The sequence below is a fragment of the Enhydra lutris genome, unplaced genomic scaffold, assembly GCF_002288905.1.
Source record: "Enhydra lutris kenyoni isolate GAN:26980312 unplaced genomic scaffold, ASM228890v2 scaffoldscaffold15, whole genome shotgun sequence".
Classification (NCBI taxonomy): domain Eukaryota; kingdom Metazoa; phylum Chordata; class Mammalia; order Carnivora; family Mustelidae; genus Enhydra; species Enhydra lutris.
The window spans coordinates 52,858,668-52,883,018 of record NW_019154099.1 but is presented as its reverse complement, the minus strand read 5'-3'; the positions used below and the strand labels follow the sequence as shown (position 1 = coordinate 52,883,018).

The 24,351-nt window shown below is 43.8% G+C and overlaps 1 protein-coding gene across 6 annotated transcripts in view; it reads left to right on the top strand.

Moving 5' to 3' along the window:
- The window catches only part of LOC111147003 (transmembrane and tetratricopeptide repeat containing 4), a 62,480-nt gene that overhangs the window by 18,098 nt on the left and 20,031 nt on the right, over positions 1-24,351 (top strand). For 3 of the 6 annotated variants that reach the window (XM_022502840.1, XM_022502836.1, XM_022502841.1), the window contains 6 exons: positions 15,429-15,529; positions 18,759-18,851; positions 19,081-19,245; positions 20,099-20,301; positions 21,902-22,073; positions 22,161-22,292. In XM_022502840.1, coding sequence (XP_022358548.1) covers positions 15,429-15,529; positions 18,759-18,851; positions 19,081-19,245; positions 20,099-20,301; positions 21,902-22,073; positions 22,161-22,292 — 866 coding nt within the window. The remainder of the gene's footprint in view (positions 1-15,428; positions 15,530-18,758; positions 18,852-19,080; positions 19,246-20,098; positions 20,302-21,901; positions 22,074-22,160; positions 22,293-24,351) is intronic. The other 3 variants (XM_022502842.1, XM_022502837.1, XM_022502839.1) reach the window with 2 other exon arrangements.

Genomic DNA, 24,351 nt, shown 5'->3' with positions numbered 1-24,351 from the left:
CTCAGGAAATGGTTCTCCTACTAAACTCATCCGCTAAAAGTTCTATCCCAGGGGTGAGAAGACAGTCTTCGCTAGCCCATGGTCATTCTTTTCTCGCTTTTCCAAGCCAGTTAGGGCTGAACGGCCTCCAGTGGAAGGCTCAGACTGGACAGAGGAGGGACACAGGGTCTCATTTTCCCCAGCACAAGATGACACCTGAAGTCAGATGGGAGACCGGACCTGGAGAGCCTTGAGGGAAGGGTCCGGGCTCTGGATTCGGTCAGAGTCTGTGCTGGAAGAGCAGAGGGGGAACGCTTGCCATTCTCGTGGCACTTGTGTGTCTTTTTGTGAGCTTTCTTCATTTTCTTCCCCATCTTCTTGTCTGTCACCATTCCTGGTCCTCCTATGCCGTGTGCCAAGGGATTCACAGGAGGCAGTCCGGGAGCAGGTGGGGGGTGAGGACCGCGGGGTTGGCATCCTGGATACCCTAGTTGTGGCACCAGAATGGGAGCCACTGGGGGAGTTGCAAAGAGGCACGGGTGGGCGGGATGGGAGCCCCTGGGACTGGACCCCGGCCACCGGGCATGGGGATTCCGCACATTCCACTGTTTCCCCGGCCTGCACTTGACTCGTCCTCAGCTCTCTGATTTTCCACACTTTTAAATGGTTGGGAAATAAAAAACAATGATAACATTTTGTGACATACAAAAACTTACATGAAGGTCAGATTCCAGTGTCTGTCCATAAAGTGTTGTGAAACAGGCACACTCATTTCTTGCCACGTTGTCTGGGCCGCTTCGCCCTGCCACGGCAGAGTTTCGCAGCGTCCACACGGGCCCGCTGGCTTCAAAGCCTGAGACGCTTCCTGCCATGTTCTTGGCAGGGTTTGCCAGGCTCTGAGACAGGTGATTCCCAGGGTAGTTGTCACCGTCTGAGGGGTTCCAGAACTTTTTTCTGGATTGACTATTAGGGGTTTCCAGCAGTTTTTACTTAGGAACGTAGAAGACTTTGCTGTTAATGTAACAGCTGCCATTTCTTGACCATCTACTGGCACATGGGTACGCAGGTGTCTCTCTTTTTTCTCATTTAATTATGGAACAATCTCTAAAGTAGGTGGAGTTACTTTCCCATTTTCCAGATGTAGGACTCACAGTTGCAGTAACTTTTGGGGGCTCACGTAGTTATTTATAGCAGAACTGGGTTTACACTGGAGTCTAACTCACTGGATTCTAACTCATTTCAAAGCCAAGGCCAACTGCCTTGTGCTGTTCTCCTTCCCTGTACTCACTGGACCAATGAGGCAAAGCTTTTCAAAACCATTGTTACAAATGACCAGAAGGGGGGCACCTGTGTGGCTCGTCGGTTGGGCATCTGACTCTTGATTTCATCTCAGGTCATGATCTCAAGGTGATGAGATGGAGCCTCGTGTCGGGCTCCATGCTCAGCAGGAGTCTGCTTGGGAGTCTCTCTCCCTCTCCTCCCTCCACCTCCCCCAGCATGCGCTCGTGCTCTCTCTCTCCCTCTCTCTCTCTCTTAAATAAATAAATAAACAAACCAGGAGACACATTCAATTCTGTTAACAAATTGTTAAAATATTAGGCATGATAATGTCATCACAGGTGTATTTTAAAAAACAATCCTTTTCTCTTAGAGACACAGGCTGAAGTATTTATAGATGAAATGGAATAATGTCTGGGATTTGCTTCTGAGTAATCTGAGAGGAGGCAGGAAGCATGTTGCCAGACTTGCCAGAAGTCAATAATTATTTAAGCTAAGTTAGGGGACATCAAAGTCACTATAGCAGTATTTCCCCCTTATTTTTATTGTGGTAAAATATAGTGAACATAAAAGTGCCCATTTTAACCGTTTTTCAGTGTACCAGTTGAGCGCACTAAATACATTCCCCTTGTTCTGTAACCGTCACCACTGTCCACGTCCAAAACTTGTTCATCTTGAAAAACTGAAACTCTGTACCCATGAAACAGTGACTCCCCATCTCCCCTCCCCTAGCCTCTGGCAACAACCAGTCTGCTTTCTGTCCAGAATGTAACTGTTCTAGGTACCTCATGTAAGTGGAATCGTACAGTAGTTGTTGTGTCTGGTTTATTTCACCGAGCGTAACAGCCTCAAGGTTCTCTATGCTGTAGCGTGTGTCAGAATTTGTGTCAAGGCTGAATAATTCCACTATCGCATCTCATTTTTCTGTTTATCTGTCGGTGGGCTTGTGGGTTATTTCCATCTTTTGGCTACCGTGACTAATGCTGCTTTGAACATTGGTGTACCCAATAGGCTTCAGTTTAACCCTTAGTTTTTTCCTATGAAAAGATTCAGGCAGGGTTGTAAACTCTTCTAGCACAGGCTGTGTTGTTTGGATGTTCTAGGTATTTATAGTTATCTACCTTGAACATCCATCTAGAAACTGTCTATAGTTTCCGGGGGGTGGACTGGGGAGGGCCTATGAGCCTTTTCATTCATGGTGCCCCCTCCCTCCCATCCTGCACAGGCTGGACATGGGGCAGATTGTCTTGGAGCACCTGTGCTCTCAAACCAACGGCTCTGCTAAGACAATACCAAGGGTGACCCCAGTGGCCCCAGACTGTACCAGACTCCCTCAGAAGTTGGTTACACCCAGCCACACTCTGTACCCCCTTTTGTTACCATTATTTTTTCATACTGAGATGAAACCATCAATTTCCTTCTGACTCCCTGTGTTTCTGATACAGCAAAGAGGTTGGGGACGGCTCAATAGAACAGCTTCCAGGATAGAGAATATTGGTGGTGACTTTTCTTCCCGGAGACTGAAAACTAACTTAGCAAGAAGGCAGGTCCACCTCTTCCTGGGTTGAGACCTCCCTACCTGTCATGATCATTAAATTCCTGAGGACACATGGCCCCAGGGATCTGGTGGGGGAGGAGGGGAGATGGAGGAGTGCACCTGCCCTAGCCTCATAGCACATTCGGCACCATCAAGTGGCTCTTCCATGAGACTGGATCTGAGTGGGAGTGGGAGTAGGGGTTGGGGGTCCATTACTACTCACTGTTGTTTTGTGTTTTTTTTTTAATTTTATTTATTTGAGAGAGAAAGAGAAAGAGCAGCAGGGAGGGGGAGAGAGAAAATCAGGTTCCCCGCTAAGCAGGGACAACCCCCAGCCCCGCTGATGTGGAACACAATCCCAGGAAACTGAGATCCTGACCTGAGCTGAAGGCAGGTGATTAACCCACTGAGCCACCCAGGCGCCCTTACTAATCACTCTTTTGCTCATTACAGATGGTGCTACCTCATGTTCTTCAATGGGCAGATCTGAATTTGCAATTACAGAGGACAATAATTTATCAGTTCTATTTTTCTGAAAGAAAATTAGAAATTAAATCCGTTGGCCTTTCCCCAAAACAACTCTGAAGTTTCATGAAGAATCATTTTATTAATTTTAACACATCCCTCCCTTAAAGAATCTATTCCTTGTTCTGAATGCATGTCAAAGACATCAGAAGTATTTTCTGAAGAAAATCCTCAACGTTGATAGATTTAACATGTGGGACATAGAATTTAGGAAATAGAATAAAACTTCTCACTACTTCTAAAGATTACTTTGGTGAAATAATGAAAAACTATCAGGAGACTAAAAGTTCTTCTGTCCAATGAATGGATACATTTATTAGCCTCCGTTAATGTGGAGTATTCCTGCAGAATGGAGTAAAACTAAAGATGTCGTATAGTCTTTTCTTGGTTCCTTTAGCATTGACCTTCTTTTTTTTTTAAGCTGTATGTTTGAGAGAGAGAGCATGAGCACAAGCGCTCATGGGGAGGGATACAGGGAGAGGAAGAAGCCAGCTCCCCACTGAGCAGAGAGCTCCATGCGGGACTCAAACCCAGAACCCCAGGATCTTGACCTGAGCTGAAGGCAGATGCTTAACCAACTGAGCATATTTTGATATGCTTTTGAATTCATTTGTAAATTACAAAATTATTTCCAAGAGCCATCTTTACAGAAGATACATTTTTAAAATAAAGCCTTTGGGAGCTAATACCGAAGGTAAAAGTGCTCTAATATGTGATGGCTTTTCAATGAATACATTGATGCTTGAGAAACTGGTGCGGTATATTCCCGTCCTAATGGAACTATGTTAACTGTAGTAGCAAGGTGACCTTTCTTCTTCGGTCTGGTAGCATTCTTTTGACATTTATATGTTTGCTTTAAAACTGGAAGGAGATTGTTGGGCCTTTAATGTGATGTGTGTAAATGTTTTCAAGAAAGTTAACCGGGAAATATTTAATGTTTGCACACAGCTAGCAGTAGCAGACATAGCTTCCGCGGAGAGCCTTTTAAGAATATAAATAGATTTTCATTAGGTTGAAGCTACTTAGAACAGAAGACAAATGGACCAATTAGGAGGTCTTCAAAGAAGTACTGACCTCTTGCCTACAGCACCCCCAACACACACCTTTCCGGGATCTGTTTCCCTCTTCACTTGAACCCCCCTTCAGGAAAAGGAAGGAATCGATGAAAATGAAGCCTGTGGCCCTGATTCCAGACTGGAATGGTATTTTAGAGTCCCTGTCAGCTTACTTAGTCATCGGAAAATGTAAAGCTAGGAGGTTGCCCCCCTCCACGCATCCAGCCTCGGGTCTCAACCCTGAGTGTTATTATTGGTCTATTGTGTCCTCTCTGTCCTCTGTATCACCTGCCCAGGTAGGCTTTGAGTTACAGAGCATGATCATTTTTATTCCTTGTGAGTTTAAAGTAGGTGGTTGAAAACAACCACCCCTCAGTCAGCACTCTCCATCATTCTGAGTTGGTTTGCACTACTCTTTTCAGTTCCCACGTATTGTTTTCACAGAGTATGGAGGGCAGGATTGAATTCTGCCTCCCAAGTTCCTTGCAGGTCTGGAGGCACATAGCAACACGGATTTGAAAAAGAAGCTTACACTGAGTTATTAGCTTGCTTGGGGGAAGCCCGCATCTGAAACAGACTGCAGTTCTGTGAGTCCCTACTCCCCATGTGGCTCTGCGCCCTGAGCCCACCTGCTGGACTGGGGAGCAGGCAGAGCAGGACGGGACACAGTGACTGGATGGCGCCCCCCTTCACTCCCACCCCACCCCATGTTCTGCTCATATCAGACAGTCCCCTTTGCTCTGCCAGTCCCCCCTCCCCTCCTGTCTCCCAAATGCCCATTTGCTTCATTATCCACACCCCCCTCTCCAGGACTGGTGCCCATGAGGTCTGCTAGAGCCTTTCCTAGTCTCTGTTGACCGAGACACTATGGTTTCAGCCACTTTTCTGCATTTCAGATTTTCCATATTGCTCATTAAACATAATAGAATAGAAAGTACTTCTTTGTTTGTGGAGAACAACTCTCTGGAATAATCCTTACACATCATGTTAAGGTTCAACTTCATGCCTACAGTGGCTAAGAGTCTTTTTAAAGAGGAGCATATTTTCATATGCTAATAATAACATCGCAGAGAAGAAACAGGCAGAGCCCTAGATACAAAAGTATTTCTGGTAGGACATCCATGATAACACTTTTTCTGATTCTGTTCCAAGCTAACATCAGTTTTGGTCATTCATTCTTTCACCAGTAATTAACCAAACATTGAGGGTGTCCTTTGTACCAGCTCCTGTGTCCTGAGTTGGGGATATAAAAACTAGAACAATCTGGGCCTCAAAGAGCTTATAGTCTAGTATATGTTGATTAAAATAAAGCTGTCAGTATTCACAATGCTCAAGAAGCAGAATGTTCTGGTTTTCCATACTTCCTTGTTAACTTTTTCCTTCCTGTACACACCTCACAGTGGGCACTCAGTAAGCACTCCCTCCTTGTCATAGCGCATTTATGTAGAATTGATGGCTGTGGCCTTTATACTGTTAATTTTTTTTTTCTGTTTCTCTTGGAATGTGCATTTTTTTCTTTTCTTTAATTGAGATATAATTGACATCTCACATTTTATTGGTTTTATGTATACAAAATAGTGATTCAGTGTTTGCATATATTGCGAAACGATCACAATAAATGTAGTTGGCATCCATCACATATATAGTTAACACATTTCTTGTGATGAGAACTTTTAAGATCAACTCTCTTAGCAACTTTTAAATATGCAACAGTGTTGTTACCTCTGGGCACCATGCTGTGCATTTCATCCCCAGGGTTTGTAACTTTTTGGAATTTTGACCTTTTAGCTGCCCACCTTCACCCTCCTCTGGCAAACACCAGTCTATTCTATCTATGAGTTTGGTTCTTAATTCTACGTCTAAGTGAGATCACACAGTATTTGTTTTTCTCTCTCTGACTTACTTAACTTAGCACAATGCCCTCAGGGTCCAAACATGTTGCAAATGGAAGGATTTCCTTCTTTTTTATATCTGAATAATATTCCATTCTGTTTATACTGTGCATATATACCTATATGTACACACAGTATATATTTTATATGTACTATATATTTCATAGTACAGTGATTTATACTCTATATCTTATAGTATAATACTATACTGTGGTATTATATACTGTAGTGTAATATGCTATATGATGGTATTACATGGTATATAGTAATATACCATGTTATATAGTATATCATGTGTACATACATATATAGTATATAGTAATATGCCACAATATTAGATGGTATATATGCTGCATATTTTATAGCATATATATAGCATATAGTATTTTATAGAGAAAGAATGTGTGTCTGTGTGTATATATATATGTATATAAAACAATTTTTCTTTATTCCATTCATTCGCCAATGGACAGAGTTTATTTCACATGTTGTCTGTTTTATTTTTTTTATATTTTTATTTTTTTATTTTTAAAGATTTTATTTATTTATTTGACAGAGAGATCACAAGCAGGCAGAGAGGCAGGCAGAGAGAGAGGAGGAAGCAGGCTCCCTGCTGAGCAGAGAGCCCGATGCGGGGCTCAATCCCAGGACTCTGAGATCATGACCTGAGCCAAAGGCAGCGGCTTAACCCACTGAGCCACCCAGGCGCCCCTTAAATAATGTAGTGAACATGAGGGTGCCATATCTTTTCGAGACAGGGAGTACATTTCCATTGGATAAATACCCAGAATTGGAATTGCTGGATCATATGGTAGTTTTGTTTATGCCACTAATTTCTTTCATCTCTGTTAAATTTCCTTCAGTATCAAGAGAGCTTGAAACTAATGGACATTCAGGTGTATATTTTTTCATTTGGACTTTGAGCTATATTAAGAAATAGTCACTCATTTTTTGTTTTCCCCTGTCTAGTTAGTGTGATTTTTACAAAAAGCCGAGTGGTAAACATGTGCTAAACACATTGTCACGGCCATGATGGTTCCTAGTGCCAGTCGCTCATGTAATCCACATGTCTGTAAGTGTTCCACTGAGAACCAGAGCTCCTCTGTGGTAGAAGTTCAGTTCATATTTATTGGACACAAATAATAATGCTGTTTATGGTTTAAACTTAAGGTTTAAACTTTATTGTTTAACTTAAACATTTTTATTTGTTTGTTTATTGTTTAAACTTAAAGTTTAAACTTTAAAGTGACCTGGTCTTTGTTCTTTTTGGATCTGAACATGAATTCAAAGAAAGGTCTAGCATCAGCTACACAGAAACTTATAGTTCAAGAAAGGTTTTTAATATTTTTTATAAGGGAACAAAACATTGAGTACTCTGAAATTTGTGGTTTTAACTTGTTAAAAAGCTCTTTGAAGGGATACATTAGCTTTCTTTATAGATTCAGTGTCTGTATTATAAAGCTCAGGACAATTTTAACTGCTAGTTTATTAACAAGCAATTCTGTGCTAACCTCTAGAATCCCTGCCTTTTCAGAAAATGGAAAAAAAAACTGCTCACGTAACATTTCTGTCTGTTTGTGGCTTTTTTTGTTTGTTTGTTTGTTTGTTTGTTTTTGGTGATATGGTGCTTAGAATATCTTCATGCAAGATCTTTTGCAACAGAATCCTTTTTTAAAAAAGTAAATGTCCTTATAAGGGAAACCATAACTTTTTTTTTTTTTTAAGATTTTATTTATTCACTTGAGAGAAAGAGAGAGAGCACATGTTCAGTGGCAGAGGGAGAGGGAGAAGCAGGCTCCCGTGTTGAGCAGGGAGTCCAATGTGGGATCATGACCTGAGCAGAAGGCAGGCCCTTAACTGACTGAGCCATCCAAGCACCCCGGAAAACCATACATTTTCCTCAAAAAAGAACAACACAAAGTCAGATAAAGTTGATGGTGCACTGGTCATCATTTCTGAATGCCCCAAACAAAAAGTGTTATTCCTATGATGAGACATCTTGTCAACACTGACATCTCATTTAAAGCCTAGTATTTTGGATTGGAAACAGATCATCTCTCTGCACAGTAAACATGGTAGACTAGCCAAAACCATTTTTTTTTTCAAGATTTTATTTATTTACTTATTTGAGAGATTGAGACAGAGAGAGCAACAGGGAGCATGAGCAGGAAGGAGAGGGAGAAGCAGGCTCCCCGCCGAGCAGGGAGCCTGATGCAAGGCTCCATCACAGGACCCAGATCCCAGGACCCCGGGATCATGACCTAAGCCAAAAGCAGACACTTGACCGACTGAGCCACCCAGGTGCCCCACGATTTCTCTTTTAAACAAATAACTTAAAATACTTGTTTCAGGGAAGCTAAAACGAACAAGAGAAATTTAATTAGTTCATTTATGCTGGGCAGGAGAGAACCTTTTTAAGAGAGGAATGAATCTGTTACATATCCAGAACAACCATTTTAAATTCTAAACTATTATGAAAGACAAGATCTCAAAGATTGGTTGTTGCAAACCCTTAAACTCTGTCTGCTGTATTGCTGTCTTTACGTAGTTCAGGCAGCTGAAGTAAGATAACTCTTAATCTTGGGGTATCACGTCCTCACATTTTCATTCTGATTTAAGACTCTGGTTTTGGTTTTTTTTTTGTTTTTTTTTTTTAAAGATTTTATTTATTTATTTGACAGAGAGAGATCACAAGTAGACGGAGAGGCAGGCAGAGAGAGAGAGAGGAGGAAGCAGGCTCCCTGCTGAGCAGAGAGCCCGATGTGGGACTCGATCCCAGGACCCTGAGATCATGACCTGAGCCGAAGGCAGCGGCTCAACCCACTGAGCCACCCAGGCGCCCCTTGTTTTTTTTTTTGTTTGTTTGTTTTTTTTTTTTTCTTTGAATTCTTGAGCTCTTTAAAAAAAAAAAAAAAAAGTGACTGTGTAAATCATGTAGCACAAGACTCTTGCTTCTAGATTTGGGGTCATTGCCAACTGAACTCTGACGGTGGTGTTCCTGTGTATTTTCTGTTCTCTGCCTTCATGTTTCATTGGTTCCTGTATTGCCTGATTTACCCCCAGACGGGCTGGTACTTCAGAATGGCCGCGGCTGACCTCTTTCATTCGGCGGGTGGAGGCACTGCCTGGTTGGCTCCGACTTTTGGAATGGGAGTGTGATGCTCATTGTGTCGCTCTGGCAGAGGGAGTCAGGGCCACCTGTCGGGGTGGCGTGGTTCCCGCACACAGCACGGCGTGCCAGGTTCAAGGCAGTGGAGATGCCAGGCATTGAGCGGTGAGGAGGGTAGCTCGTACAATGCGGTGCTTTTTCTGAAAGAGGATCTCCCCCCAGAAAGTAGTGCCAAATCCAAGGCACATGCTTCATTAAATTGATCACATCTGTTGGCACTTGTGGGTGTTAGCAGTGACAAGTGTGTTTCTGTTCTTCATTTTGGGGTGGGTTTTTTATTCCCCCTCGGCTCCCTCCACTCCATTAGGCTTTGTCTCCATTTATCTAAGCGGTTGTATTCTCTTAGCTACGGCAGGCATATACAGAAACAAGGAAGACATTTTCTAGGCCAGTTTATTAAGTTCTGGGTCACAAACTGTTGATGTCTGCTAATGCAGCATAATTATCCTGGAGCAGGTGGTCTTCTTACGTGCTGAGAGATGTCACGTGGCATAGGAACGGTTCTTTTCTTCTTCCCCTGGGTCACTGGTGATTACAAGTCAGTGGACTGGATGGAGATGAGACAGAGAACTCTGGGTGCGTGCAACATCCTGAGATGCCGGCATCTAGTTATGTACTAGTTACAATTCCCTACTCGGGGACGATTTTTTTGAATAAAAATATTCATAAATGCAACTGCACTGGCAGTGACATTTGGCTCTCAGGATTTATTGTTACTGTTTTTAACAGCTCTAAATGTAAAATTAATACGATCAGTTTTTGCTTTGCCTTTTTTTTATTCCTTATGTAATTTTTTAAAAATTTAATTCCAATATAGTTGACATAACAGTGTTATATTAGGGTTATGTTATTTTTTCAAAATATTTTTTTTTAAATAGATTTTTCTCATCTCATGATGCAGATTTTTCCATTGTGAGGCAATTTAAAGACATTAAATTAATGTCAAATGAAGAGATGTGATTTCTGGCTCTGCTTCCTCACAGGGAGCACATTATTAACTTTTTGATATTAAATTACATATCATAATTGCAAAAGAAATGTGGTAATATAATAAGACTTCTGGTACACATAGAAATGAAACTGTTGATTCCCCAAATCTTTGTCGAGTGCCAGCAGTATCGGAGGTGTCCTCTCTGTTTCAGCTGTCCTGTTAAAATGCTCGAACTTAGAAATGGAAGAATGGCTTGCATTAGTTACTAAACAAGAGCATACTTACATAAATGCAAAGTCCAAATTCATCTAGATATGCTGTATCTTGACAACTATTAGCATTGGTCACCTTGACAAATCAAGACTCAAAAAAATTTTAGGGCGCCTGGGTGGCTCAGTCGGTTAAAGCATCTGCCTTCGGCTCAGGTCATGATTCCAAGGTCCTGGGATCAAGTCCCACATTGGGCTCCCTGCTCAGTGGGAAGCCTGCCTGCTTCTCTCTCTCTCTCATGAATAAATAAATAAAATCTTTAAAAATTTTTTTTAAATCTTGGGAATTACATGGGTAAAAACTTTGCTAACATGGGTCGTGTTACCAGAAGTCCACTAGGCTAGGCTCAAAACCAGTTTCCCAGTTGAGTATTTAATCTTTATGAGCTCTTTCTCAACCACCCCCATACTGGAAACACTGTCAGTGCTTTTGTACTTGGCTTTGGCGTATCATGCATGTGCCTACCACACATTTGTAAAGACTTTGATTTATAGGAAATCATGGAGAAACGTTAGTTAAATTAAGCTTTCCTATTTGAATTCTGGAAAAACTGAAGTGTTGATGCATGGTTAGCCTTATGACTCCTGATAATGTCAAGTGGCCAATCCCGTAAGAGTTTCAGGAGAAAGAGATTTAAAGAGGCAGACTTACTTCATGTTCTCCGAGTTTTCAAAGGCAGACTTGGAATGCAAACAAGGCCACGTGCAGATCGTTTCATCTGTAAACCGGGTCTCTGAGCACATGGGACAGACAGCAAGAAATACAGGATGAGCCATGCATGTAATTTCCAAATGGCTAGTAACCACAATATAAAAAGACCCCCGTTAGATGAATTTTAACTACACTTTTAGCCAAATATATAAAAATATGACAATTTCACTATATAATAATCAATATAAAAGTTATGAAATATTTTATAGTCCTTTTTTTTTTTCATACTGAGTCTTCCAAATCAGGTATGTGATTTATACTTGGGACACATCTTGCTAGGGACTGGTAAGTTTCAGGTGCTCGTCGGCTATGATGCCTTCTCTGGACAACGGAGGTCTTGAGTTCAGTTTTCCAAATATGAATCCCTCACTGGGTTTGTAACTAACTACTGAAATTTTGCCTTTGATCAGAAATTACCACTGTTGAGAAGTGGCAATATATTTAATCATCACCGTAACTAAAGAAATTTCTTTAGCAAAGAAACATTGTCTCTCACATGTCTTTTACCGGACATGTCTGCACCAAACCAAAAGTATAAGAGGGAATTACAGGGTAGGACTCTTCCAAAAGAATTACCATAGAGGATTCGAGTGGTGTGGGGTGTCCACGTCCCTTGCAGAAACTTGGGGTTTGAGAAGCGTGGTGAAATTATGGGATGAGATTCAGGAGAAGGTTATCTGTTTTCTATAGAAGTTTTTTTTCTGTATTTGGTCAAATCTGATTTAGCTATCTAAGGAGAAAACCATTTTAAATTCCAGACAAGTGGAAAAAGAGCCCATTACTTCCACATCTCTATACTAATTTAACTTGTGTTAATGGAGTGCTTCAAGAGCTGTCCTTTGGGTGTTTTAATGGAGGAACTGGGAATTTTTTTCCTATTCAAAGCCACTGGTCCATGGTCAGGCGAGGGGAGGAATTCATCCTGGTTACAGTCATGTAAAATACAAGCCAATTCAGTTTTTCTAGGAAGGAAGGTAAAATGGTCAAGGGATCTCCTTTCTTAATTTTTTTTTTTTTAAGTAATCTCTACACACAACATGGTGCTTGAACTCACAACCTCGAGAGCAAGAGTTTCATGCTCTCCGACTGAGCCAGCCACGTGCCCCCAATGGACCGTCTTTAAATGTTAAAAACAGGGAGCCTTATATTGGGAAGTCCTGTTATGTTTCATGAAGAGTTCCAAACACAGATTGTGAGAATGAGAAAGCTTAGAAAACCCTAATCCAGGCAGTGGGAGAGAGGCCCATTTGGTTCCTAAAGCTTCGTGGATGTGGAAGCAGCAGGCAGAGGCTGGGGGCCCACGGGTCATCTCCACGCTGGCCTGGAGCAGGTCCTGTTGTGAGGGGCTTTCCTGAGGGGCATGGGAGCTGGACTGGGGAGTCATTTACTCCCGTTATCTGTGGAAGACACCCCCCCCCAGTAATACATGAGTTCATTTATAATTGAAGGTGCCTATTTACCTACCAGCTGCTAATATGAGAAAATCCCGAGTGTAGTTTGATGTAGACTCAAGGAGATGTGCGATGGGAGAAACGCTCAATTGACCATGTGTTCATTGGCTTGGAGAAGACAAGCCTTAAGGTTGGCATCTGCCATCCTTCTCCGTCATGTCGGAAGGCGTGGTGCGTAGTGAGCTGTGATCACCTCCATTCTGCCAGCGGGACCCCGGGGCTGTGTTGCCGGAACTTGTGAGGCCTTTCCTAAAATCATCATTCAAAAGGAACCAGCCAGGGTTAGCTTTACAGTTATTTTGACCTTGATTTTATGTAAACGCTTTGGTGTCTAGGATGGTATGTGCTTTGATGTTGTCTGCTGATGATCACTAGCAAATCCCTCCCCAAAATAGTAAATTCCATAAAAATGTAAACACTCAAATACAGTCATTCATTTAATGGGGTTTGTTCTTCTGACTCATAACTGTGGTCGTTCAATTTCACATCCATGAAATGTCATTAATTTCTATGGGTGAGGTGACCCTCAGCTGGCTTGATGGGTCTCTCTACGCTGATCTAGAATGGTTGTTGGTAATGAGAAGTTGGCTTCCAGACAACTTATGAACAACTGGAAACTTCTGAACAATTGTGCCTCCTGAACAATTGGAAAGGCGATAGAGCAGAGCAGAGCCAAGACCTGATGTCGAGGGAGACAGGTGTGGGCTCATCCTAACAAAGAATATTCCAATGACCTACAGTTTACAATCGAAATAGGCGCTTGCAGAAAGTTAATCCCCATCCTAGAAGGTCTCAAAGTCAAGACCGCGTGGCTCCTGCTGGAAGCGTCTTGGAAAGGGTCCCGGCACTTCAGCACTCCCGCCGCTTGTGCAAGGGAGCTGATCTGCACAGCCTATAGAGGGACTGCTCCTGTTCCCACGTGGTGGCTCTAGCATTTGTTTCTGGTGGACCGCAGACAGCAATTTCATTCACCAAATGCATGTTGCCTTTCCAGAGTCAGTCAGGTGCCGTGTATTCCGAGAGCAGAAGTCTGAGTTGCTCCCATGAGCCACGCATGGCATCAGGGATGTGGCTGGGAGCAAGCTTCCTCTCTAGGGTGATGCTCTCCAACCTTTCACGGGCATCAGGAGCCCCTGGAAACCTGGTTAAAAGGCCAGACGCTGGGCCCCACCCTTGTGTTTCTGACGGCACAGGTGTGGGGGGCCAGAGACCCTGCATGACAACCAGGATCCAAGGGCAGGTGCACAGACCCACCCATCAGTACCAGCGGTTCGGGGCAGTGGTCCCCACTACAAGCAATTTCCCCTCCTCCCAGGAACGTTGCAAAGCCTGTGACATTTTTGGTTGTCACCACTAGCACGGGAGTGCTGCTAGTATCAGGGCTAGAAGCTAGAGATGCTACCACACATGCACATAGTTGAAAAAATGTAAAGACTACAAAAGGGCTTTACAGTGCAAAGTAAGACTTTTCCCCTCTGCTGCCCCAAATTTTCTTCTTAGAACTGTTCAGAAACTACTGTGATTGGTTCTTGTATGCTTTCCAGATATGATTTACATTGGCAAGAATGTTTATGTAATTTTTAACACAAATGGCCACGTAGTTCTAGATAATTTTCCCATCTCGGATATACCGGTAGGTAGGTGACGTTCCTCACATTTTATAGATGAGGTTATTGAGACTGTGAATGTAAGTAATTTCCTCAAGGTCACATAGTAAGCAGCAGAGCTGGAATTTGGAATTCAGTTTTCATTAGAACTGACCCGCGATGCAGAGGCAGCCCAGGCAAGCGAACAGTTTGGCTCTCCAAGCAGGTTCACTTTGCCCTACTTCAGACCTATGTCTTTTTTAAATGTTTAAGGAGGTGAGAGCCTTACAAAGGAAGAACAGAGATGGGCACCACGTGTGGCCTTCCCTTTCCTTTCAAGCAGTTCAGCTCTGGCCCCCAAATTGCAGACGTCTCCCACCAAACACTTTGGAGCCAGACCCTCCCTTTCCAGAAGGCAGTTCAGGGACTTTTAGTGATGGCTCGAGCTTAGTCTTCTAACAACAACCCCAGGCTTCATACAACAGAGTTGACATTCGTAGGGATGTTTTGGCTTGAGTCCACATGCGGGCTGGCAGCCCAGCCTGGCCTGTGCCTTTCCCTGGACTCCTCTGTGGGTGGCTATAGGGCTTCTCGGGGCCACTCAGATACTGCCATCACCCCTGTGCTAGGAGCAGCGGTCACTGTTGGGGTCAGCCTGTGACCAGATGCAGTGCTTAATCTCGAGGGGGATTTCTTAGCACAGCTTGTCAGAGCGGCCTGGTAGGTGCCGGCAGGTTAGGACAAAGGAACTTGCCCCGTTGGGATCCTGCGATGAGATATCTCTGTACCCAGGGCTTTACTGAAATGCTTCCCAAAGGCGGTGGGTGCCTGCTAGGGTCCACCTTGAGACCGGGTGTGTAGATCATTTAGAGGGTACTGTCTAACCAGAAATGCAGAACGGAGTACACTTGCCCACGGAAAAGTGCTATCAGGAGACCCAACTCTTTCAACTGTGACTATTTTCAGGTGCATGCTTAGAGTCGTAGCTCTGGTGCTAGGAAGGCTGAGCTTGCGTGACTTATGTTTGTCATTTCTCTGAATCAGCAGGTAACAAAGAGGGAACACATTCTACATTCTGGGTACTGCTGAGTATCCTTCTGGGAGCAGTAGCCATGCTGTGCAAAGAGCAAGGGATCACCGTGCTAGTAAGTCCCCAGATGCGGTCACGCCTGCCCTTTCTTCCCCTGCAGCGGAGACATCATGGGCTGGCCTGGCCTCTTATTTCTCAACCCCACTACCGGCCCGTCATAGACCTTTCCGCCAGTTACTCATGGTTTCGGTACATCTGATATTGCCTGGAAACAGGCTGTCTCAGTTGATGATCATTAGCAACCAGTGGGAAATGCAAATTGGGAAATTCCTATGTGGGATATAAGAAATTGTGCAGAGGATCATGGGGAAGGAAGGGAGAACCAAATGGGAAGAAATTAAAGGGGAAGACAAAGTATGAGAGATTCTTGACTCTGAGAAACAAACTGAGGGTTGCGGAAGGGAGGTGGGTGGGGGGATGGGGCAACTGGGTGATGGGCATTAAGGAGGGCACGTGATATGACGAGCACTGGGTGTTGTACACAAGTGATAATTATTAAACAGTACATCTAAAACTAATGATGTATTATATGTTGGCTAATTGAATTGAAAAAAAAAAATAGTGATTAATTCCTGGGGCACCTGGGTAGCACAGTCAGTTAAGCTCCCAGGGTTGTGAGCCTTATGTCAGGCTCTGAGCGCTCTCTCTCTCTCTCTTTCTCTCTCCTTCTCCCTCTGTTCCTCCTGCTCTCTTGCTCTCTCTTTCTCTCTCTCTCTCTCTCTCTCTCTGGGATAAATAAAATTTAAAAAAAAAGCAATTAGCTCTCATGGAAAGGTGCCGTAGAAAAAGAGGAAAGAACAATTTTTCTGGAGTGCTCTCCTGTTTCGGCAGTTCCAAATCCACCAGTGGGCCGACCCCATCCGTGCTTCTGGTCCTGGATAGAGAAGCACCGAGTGTGTGTTGTGCTCAGCTTGAACTGGAAATGTCGAAGAGGAAAGGAGGAGTCTCTGAAGAGTATAGATGTTCACCTCCTATGTCTGATCAGAACTGAAACCCCAGGGAGGGAGAGGCATTGAAATCCACTTTCCTTTTTCACTATTCTAGCTAATTTTATGCTGGACATTAGGAAAATTTAGAAATTAAGGATATGATCAGGGTGGAGAAATGGAGAAACAAAGATATGGGATTTGAATGGGCCACGTAAGAATAGCTTGGAAAAGAAAGCAGATGAAGTTATATGAGATTTGATGTAAGTCAAAGCAAAGATCCATGGTTTTATCAGGCTCAGTCTATAAGATTAAGGTTAGATAGCTAAAAATGGCATAGAAAGAATTACTCTGCAAAGATACTTAAAGTTTGTTCAAAGCCTCTGTTTTTCAGCCTTGACATTATTGACATTTTGGGCTGGATCATTCTTTCTCATGGGAGGGCTCTCATGTGCATCATAGCGTGTTAGGCAACATCCCTGGCCTCTACCCCCTAAATACCAGTAGGACTCCCTTGGTTGTGACAACTTAAAATGTCTCTAGATATCGTCAGGCATCCCCCAGTGGCAAAACCACCCACTGCTCTAAACCCTTGCTTCTCAAAGACCAGCAGCATCAACACCATCTGGGAGCTTATTAGAAATTTAGGATCTCCAACCGCCCCCACAAGTCCTGCTGGGTCAAAATCTCCATTTAACAAGGCCCAAGGTGACTCCCATTAATATTTGAAAAGCACTAAAGAATTAGGTTGAATTTATGTAACTAAAGATATGGTAAAATTTAGCAATTTCCAAAAGTGTGATTAGAATGTGGACATTTTGATGATGCATTTAAATGGGAAGTTGGAGAGTGCCAACCAGAAGGGATGACAAGATTCCCTCGCCCCTTGGTGACTGTCTTATAGCTCCTAGGGAGAAAAACAAATGGTGTAAGACAGCGGCTGCTCAACAGGGAGCTTCTGCCTTCTAGAAAGTGGTTTTACAGCCAGACAGAAGTGGTCCACTGTGACCCACTAAAATCCTGTATCGCATGAGTGGATGAAATCAGAATTCTCTGCCATGATTAACCCAGCACTGGCCTGTGTATTGGATAATTAATGGCTTCTAGCATTTATGGGAAAGGGCTGAGTAGGGATGTCATCCTTGCTCTGGAAGCCACAAATTACCACTGGCTTCTGATGATTTATCATCTTTTTCACCACAAAACCTCATATTAAAAAGGCCAGAGTCATACGGAGGGATCTTTAACCATATAGGCCATATGTACTGTGACCACCTCATACAGACTGGGCAGGGAGTTCCGTGAGATGACAGTGCCCGCGGCGAGACAGGACTCCAGGATCATCTAGCGTCCGGTCCATGTCTGGGGATAGCAGTTGTAAAAGCAGCTCACCCAGGAGAAAGAGGCTATTTTGGTGCTCCTGGAAGCTGTCAGCAGAGGCGGAGCTGCTACATCACCTCCCCAAATCCAGTGGCTTCACACACTAGAGGTTACTTATCATTCGTCCAGTGGCCGTGGGCAGAGGTGGCTGTCGTCCACACAGCGGACCCACGCTGGCAGAGATACTGCCATCTTGGGAGTGTAGTTTCCATAGCTGACCTGATGGCATCCACCCCAGCCAGCTGGAAGGCCACATCAAGGGGCAGACAGCGCCCAGTTTGAACCTGACCTCCAAAATGGCGCATTATCGCTCGCTCCGCCTTCCGGAGGCGGGTGCTCAGTCACGTGAGCACGTGACCGCAGGGCCTGCTGGGAGGCGCGGTGCGGCTCTGTGCCTGCAAGGACTGACAACCAGCAGATGGCGAGGAGGCTGAACCTGAGCCACCTCTGAGGCCCCCGGGGTGATTTCGGGTGTTGTGCCCCTGCTGTTACTGCACTGACTGAGATCACAGAGCCCTTGGCCTTCTGGAGGTGCGATTAATTGCTTCCGTGGCTGGGTTGTCGAGGTTGATGGCTGCCTTTATCTTCTGAGGCATGATTACTGTGCGGGTAACCGCTCGGTTGCATCAACTAAGAGACTTGTTTTATAGTCAAGGAAAAACAAGGGAAGAGGGACATCTGCAGAACTTCTCCTGGGAACCCCAAATGTCCTGCTATCCTGAATCTTAAAATACTCTTATGGGCAGACTATGAAATTATGACCAAGGGAAACTTACTAGATAATAAATTTGCTCTATTACCAGGAGCTGATTTTATAGGAACAATAGTGGGGCGTCTGCTTTAGAGCTGAAGACTCCTTCCGTGATGGTCTTATCCACTGTGATTCATGTCGAGACTCAGTAATAAAATCGTGGTGTAATTGCCGCCTAATCAGAGCGAGGCTCTCCCATCACTGATTGCCTTGCCTTGCTTCCTCAGGGTTTGAATGCCATCTTTGACATCTTGGTGATAGGCAAATTAAATGTTCTGGAAATGGTCCAGAAGGTACTACATAAAGACAAATCATTAGAGGTGAGTACGTCCTTTTTGTCTCCAGCCCAGACGTGGAAAATGTCAAGTACCAGCTGATTTAAAATGCCATTTTCAAAATATTTCTTGCAGTTTTGAATCTTAAAATAGCTGGCCCTTTCACGGGCTGCGGTGTCAGCGTAGCTCAGGCATTGTTGCACGTTCATACCTAGCTTCGCTGCACTTCTCTTTGAAAATCTGTGCCATCAGGGGCCTGGCGTTGTCCTTTCAGAACATTCGCGTGCTCAGGAACGGGGGCCTCATCTTCAGAATGACCCTTCTGGCCTCGGGGGGCGCAGGGGTGCTCTACGTGCGCTGGAAAATCATGGGCACCGGCCCGCCCGCCTTCACCGAGGTGGACAACCCCGCCTCCTTCGAGGACAGCGTGTTGGTCAGGGTGAGTGCTGGGCCTCTCCCCCGCTGGGTGTCTTCTCTGCCCACCAGGTCCCTGCACCTTTGTCCTCTTCTTGCTCCCCAACACACCCACAGAATCGCTCCTCAGTCCAACACCTCCACATCGGTTTGCTCTCACGAAGGATATTCTAGGATGAAACCCAAGTTTTATTAGGGGATGGGGAGGGCGTAAGCCCTTTGTATTTCCATTCAAAACAAAATTAAAAGAGCAACGGTTCTTTCAAATATCAGGTTCCCTGCCAGCCTCAGTAAAGTGTCCCCTGACCCCATTACTTTTGTTGTAAAGAAAATTGATACAGCGGGATTAAGACAAAATATGACCACATCGGTTACGTATCTTTAAATGTCCAGCAGTATGAGGACTCTCTTTATTGTAAAGGTTTGCTTGTTCTGAAGGCAAGCGTGTCAAGCCACAAATTCTTAGCTGTGCATTTCATAGAGATAGAAATCAAAAGAAGGAAAAACCCTGTTCTTATATTGTCAGACACATAGGTGACCCCTGGGCCTCAGATTTCCTGGGTCACAGACTTTGGGCATCCCTCAATAAAGGGGGCATACTTTGACCAGAAATATAATATGTACAGCAGAGTCTGCTGGCTTTGCTGTATTTTTGTCTATTACAATCGGAATGCATTTCATAAACTGCAAACTATAGCCTCGTGTCCAATATAGAAATTGGCAATATTTTCTGCAACTGCTCTCCTTGAATAGAAGCCTATGAATGCCTCAAAAATAAAGTTTCATATATATGTGTGTGTGTGTGTGTGTGTGTGTGTGTGTGTGTACATGTAGAAGTTCTGTATCAAGTAAATGTTTGTTTTCCTTTTGACTGACAGGCCATAAACTATAACTACTACTATTCACTGAACGCCTGGCTGCTGCTGTGCCCGTGGTGGCTCTGTTTTGATTGGTCGATGGGCTGCATCCCCCTCATTAAGTCAGCCGGCGACTGGCGGGTAACCGCGCCAGCAGCTCTCTGGTTGTGCCTAATTGGCCTCTTATGCCGAGCCCTGTGCTCTGCAGACAGGCACAGAAGAAGGTAAGAGGCTGAATTTTAACTTGCACACAGGGTTGAGTCAGAGCCTTTTGCTCCATCCAGCACTGTCCATTTTAACAGTTTTGTGGAGGTCATGTCCAAGGACAGTTACTTCCCAGACATACCTCCGTCCCTTTGGAGTCCATTGCCAGCTTCAGCCAGTGGGGCGTGGCCTTGGAGGAGGGGGATGGATGACGGCTCCCTCTCCACCTCCCGTGGTGCCCTCGAAGTAGCGTCTTGAGATCCTTCCCACTGCAGGTGGTAGAGTCATTTATGGTCAGAACAGACTGTACTTGACGCGGGCCGTGCGGTTAGTTCACAGTTCTCCTTCAGAAAGCCCTGGTGGGTTCTAGCCAGACCTTCTGGTGTGGTTTCGTAGAAAATAAACTACTGCCCCAAAGACACTATTCCTTTTTGCTGGGGAGGTAGGTGGGGGAGAGAAGGAAAGGTTATTAAGGATATAATTGGGGGAAAAGCAAATGTGTTTCATGAGAAAGGAAACTCTTTAAGGTGGTTGAGTCCCTTTTTAGTATTCTCAAAATAAAGTTTTATCTATTAAATTGGTTCATAATTCTAAAGGGCAACTACCTTTAGTCCCAGTTCACTTATACACATGCAATAGTATTTTTTTAAAGATTTTATTTATTTGTTTGAGAGAGAGAGAGCACATGCAAGAGAGAGAGAGAGAGAGAGAGAGAGCGTACTAGCAGGGAGCCCGACGTGGGGCTCAATCCCAGCACCCCGGGATCATGACCTGGGACGAAGGCAGACGCTTTGCCGACAGGGAGCCACCAAATTTGACCTGGCTTCTTAATTGTTCTTGTGTCACGTGGAACACTGGACATGTCGCCGCTTTTCAGACGTGCTTTGTTGCTCAGCTTCCTTTTTGCTTGACTGATAATTATGGTGATGTAACACGCAAAAATGATTTTGTTAATTTCAGGTTTTATGAATTTGAAACTAGTCAAGTATTATTATTCCTGGTAAGGTTTGTTGGGGGGGGCAGACTTACTTCCCATGAAAACTATATTGGACTCATTGGGACCAATATACCTACTGGTATATTCAACGCTACATGGTTTGAGGTGGGGTTAAGAGGAGGTGAATCAGGGGTGCCTGGGTGGCTCAGTCATTAAGCATCTGCCTTCAGCTCAGGTCGTGATCCTGGGGTCCTGGGATAGAGCCTGCTTCAGGCTCCCTGCTCAGTGGGGTGGCTGCTTCTCTCTCTCCCACTCCCCATGCTTGTGTTCCCTCTCCTCACTCTCTCTCTCTGTAAAATAATAAAATAAAATAAAATAAAAGTAGGTGAATTAATAAGGCCTTATAAAATGTAATCATTCTAATTTTACTCATATGGATTGGACAACTTACAAGTCTTATCCCTGCATTTGGTGCAGCGCATTAGTGAGATTTTATGACTTATCCTAATACTGCCAGGCTAAACCCTAGGCCCTACTGATAACATTTCTTTGCTACTGCTGATAACGTTTCCTCAGCTGATGACACGAAAAAAAGGGAGCCCTTATCACTATTTTAATGTTGAGTAGGAATTTTTTTTTAGCAGGTCTGAAAATAGCCATTTCAGTGACTTCTCATTTTCCAGGATCCTTACGCTGGGCCTGGGATTTCTCATTATTCCATTTCTTCCTGCAAGTAACTTGTTCTTCCGAGTGGGCTTTGTGGTTGCAGAGCGAGTCCTCTACCTCCCCAGCGCCGGGTACTGCATGCTGCTGACTTTCGGATTCGGAGCTCTCAGCAAACACACTAAGAAAAAGGTATTGGCCCAGAGTGGTGCCATTCGTAACCAGGACAGTTGGGTGGCTCCTGCTCGCGACATTTACTGTTCTCTCTCTCTTCCTAAGAAATTGATTGCTGCTGTCGTCCTGGGAATTTTATTCATAAATGTGCTGAGGTGCGTGATTCGCAGTGGCGAGTGGCGGAATGAAGAACAGCTCTTCAGAAGCGCCCTGTCCGTGTGTCCGCTCAATGCCAAGGTATGTTGGCCGCCATGTTTCTTTAGAAAGACTTCAGTGCAACAGCTGAGTAAGAGAAACGTTTACCTTCACACAGAATCTAGCATAAGGCCAAGACCAAACACTTGGTTCTTTTCTTGGGTTTTGTTAATGATCTTGATAAAACTTATTACAATAACACGGGGCCAAAATAATTCCAAAGAAACCATTATAACCAGATAATGGCAGTGAAACGACAGATTACTTGGATGAAGTTTTGCTTGCACAATCGCCCTCTGAAATGATGGCAGGGAGGTAACCACACACATCCAGACGGCACCTGGGGGAGGGGCAGAGTCAGTCCCTTCAGAGCACACCTCAGAGCCTGTGCTCAGCCCACAGCGTTGAGTCCTCCTCCAATCTGTAACTTGAACATGAAACCCCAGTGAATGGGCAGCACTTTGTTTCAGGAAGTTTAAATTACGCTGTCTGGTGTATCATAGTACACATTTCTGTCGCCTGTGGTTTCTCTGCTTGCGATTCCTTTCGTCAGATTAGGTAAAAATAAATGTGTAGACTTTGGAATTGGAAGTGTTTTCATTGCAGCCGTCTGGTAGGAATTTGTTTCACTTGTATTCTTGATGAATCCAGTCTTTTCATTTAACCAGCTATGCCCTTTTGGGCAAAATTAAACTGCTTAGAACTTTCAATGTCCTTATCTGTAAGAGGGTAAGTAATGTCTGTCTCTTGGGTTTCTTGTGAGGCCTTAAAGAAAGATGGCGTCCAAAGAGCCCTAACGTGGTGGTTAGAACATAGTAGGTGCTCAAGAAATGTTCGCTTTCTGGGGCTCATTTTCGTTTTGGTTGTCTTGTTAAATGGCAAGAGGAGAATGCTACTTGCTCAAGATAGGAGGCCAGGGTGTTTGGTTAGAAGAGTTATCTATTGGTATAGATTGTTATTAAATTATGGTATGTTCTCTCTCAGCTCTTCAGAATAGGAGTTCCTAGGATGCTTCAGTGTAATCCTCTAGTGGGAGAGAAAGAACTCTCTGGAGTTCTCTCTCATTTCCATATTCTATATTTAAGAGAAAGTGATTTCAGGCAAAATTATATGAATAAATCTAATGAACAGTTGGCATCTTATTGTGATCGTGAAATAAAGAATCGTATAAAAGGTGCTAACTCCTTGTTTGTCTTTTTCTTGGATTCAAGAAAAAAAAAGATCTTCTTCATGTTTTATAGTTAAGAGACCCTGATAAAAGAGTGAATTTCTTCAAGCTTTGATCCTTAATTTGATTTGCTGCCTATCCATTTATTTTTATGCTACTAAAAATAAATCGCCAGTGATTTAATTTCATAAATGCTAATAGATGTGCTTTATTTTTGCTTTACTGTTTGAATAGCAGTAATTATCCCTTCTATTTATATAATTCTTTTGCACAAGGAACTCCGATTTCTTTGTAGAGGCTCTATAATTAATCTCCATTATCCTCCCTCTAAGGTTTTGAGAGAGAGAGGGTTTTCTTTTCTTTATTTTTCCAAACGGGAGAAACTGAGGCATAGAAGGATGAAAGTGATATTATGTAGATGAGTAGTTTAGGTGGTAGTTAGAGACCTGGTCCCGTGTGCTACCCGGGTTATGCCAGTAAGTGGGATGGAGGGTGACATATGTGACGTTTGATCTTACGGGTCTGTCCTAGGAAGTGATTTCTTATGTTATAGGATAGAAAACACAAGGGGTGTACACATGGACACACACACAATCATATGTCTGCATGTGTAGTTTTCTTTTGTAATTTAAGGCATACATGGGACTCCTGGGTGGCTCCGTTGGTTAAGCGTCCAACTCTTGGTTTTGATTCAGGTCATGATCTCGTGGTCCTGGAATAGAGCCCCGCATCGGGCTCTGTGTGCGGTGGGAAGTCTGCTGCAGATTCTCTTTCCCTCTCCCTCCCATTCACTCTCTCTCTCAAATAAATGAATAAAATAAAACATACATACAAGACCTTATCTTCGAATGGACCCAGTGGAGACACTCCTTTCTAAGAAAGTTTTTCAGTGTTACCATTCAGTATGAGCAAGATAAGAGTCTTGGGGTTTTG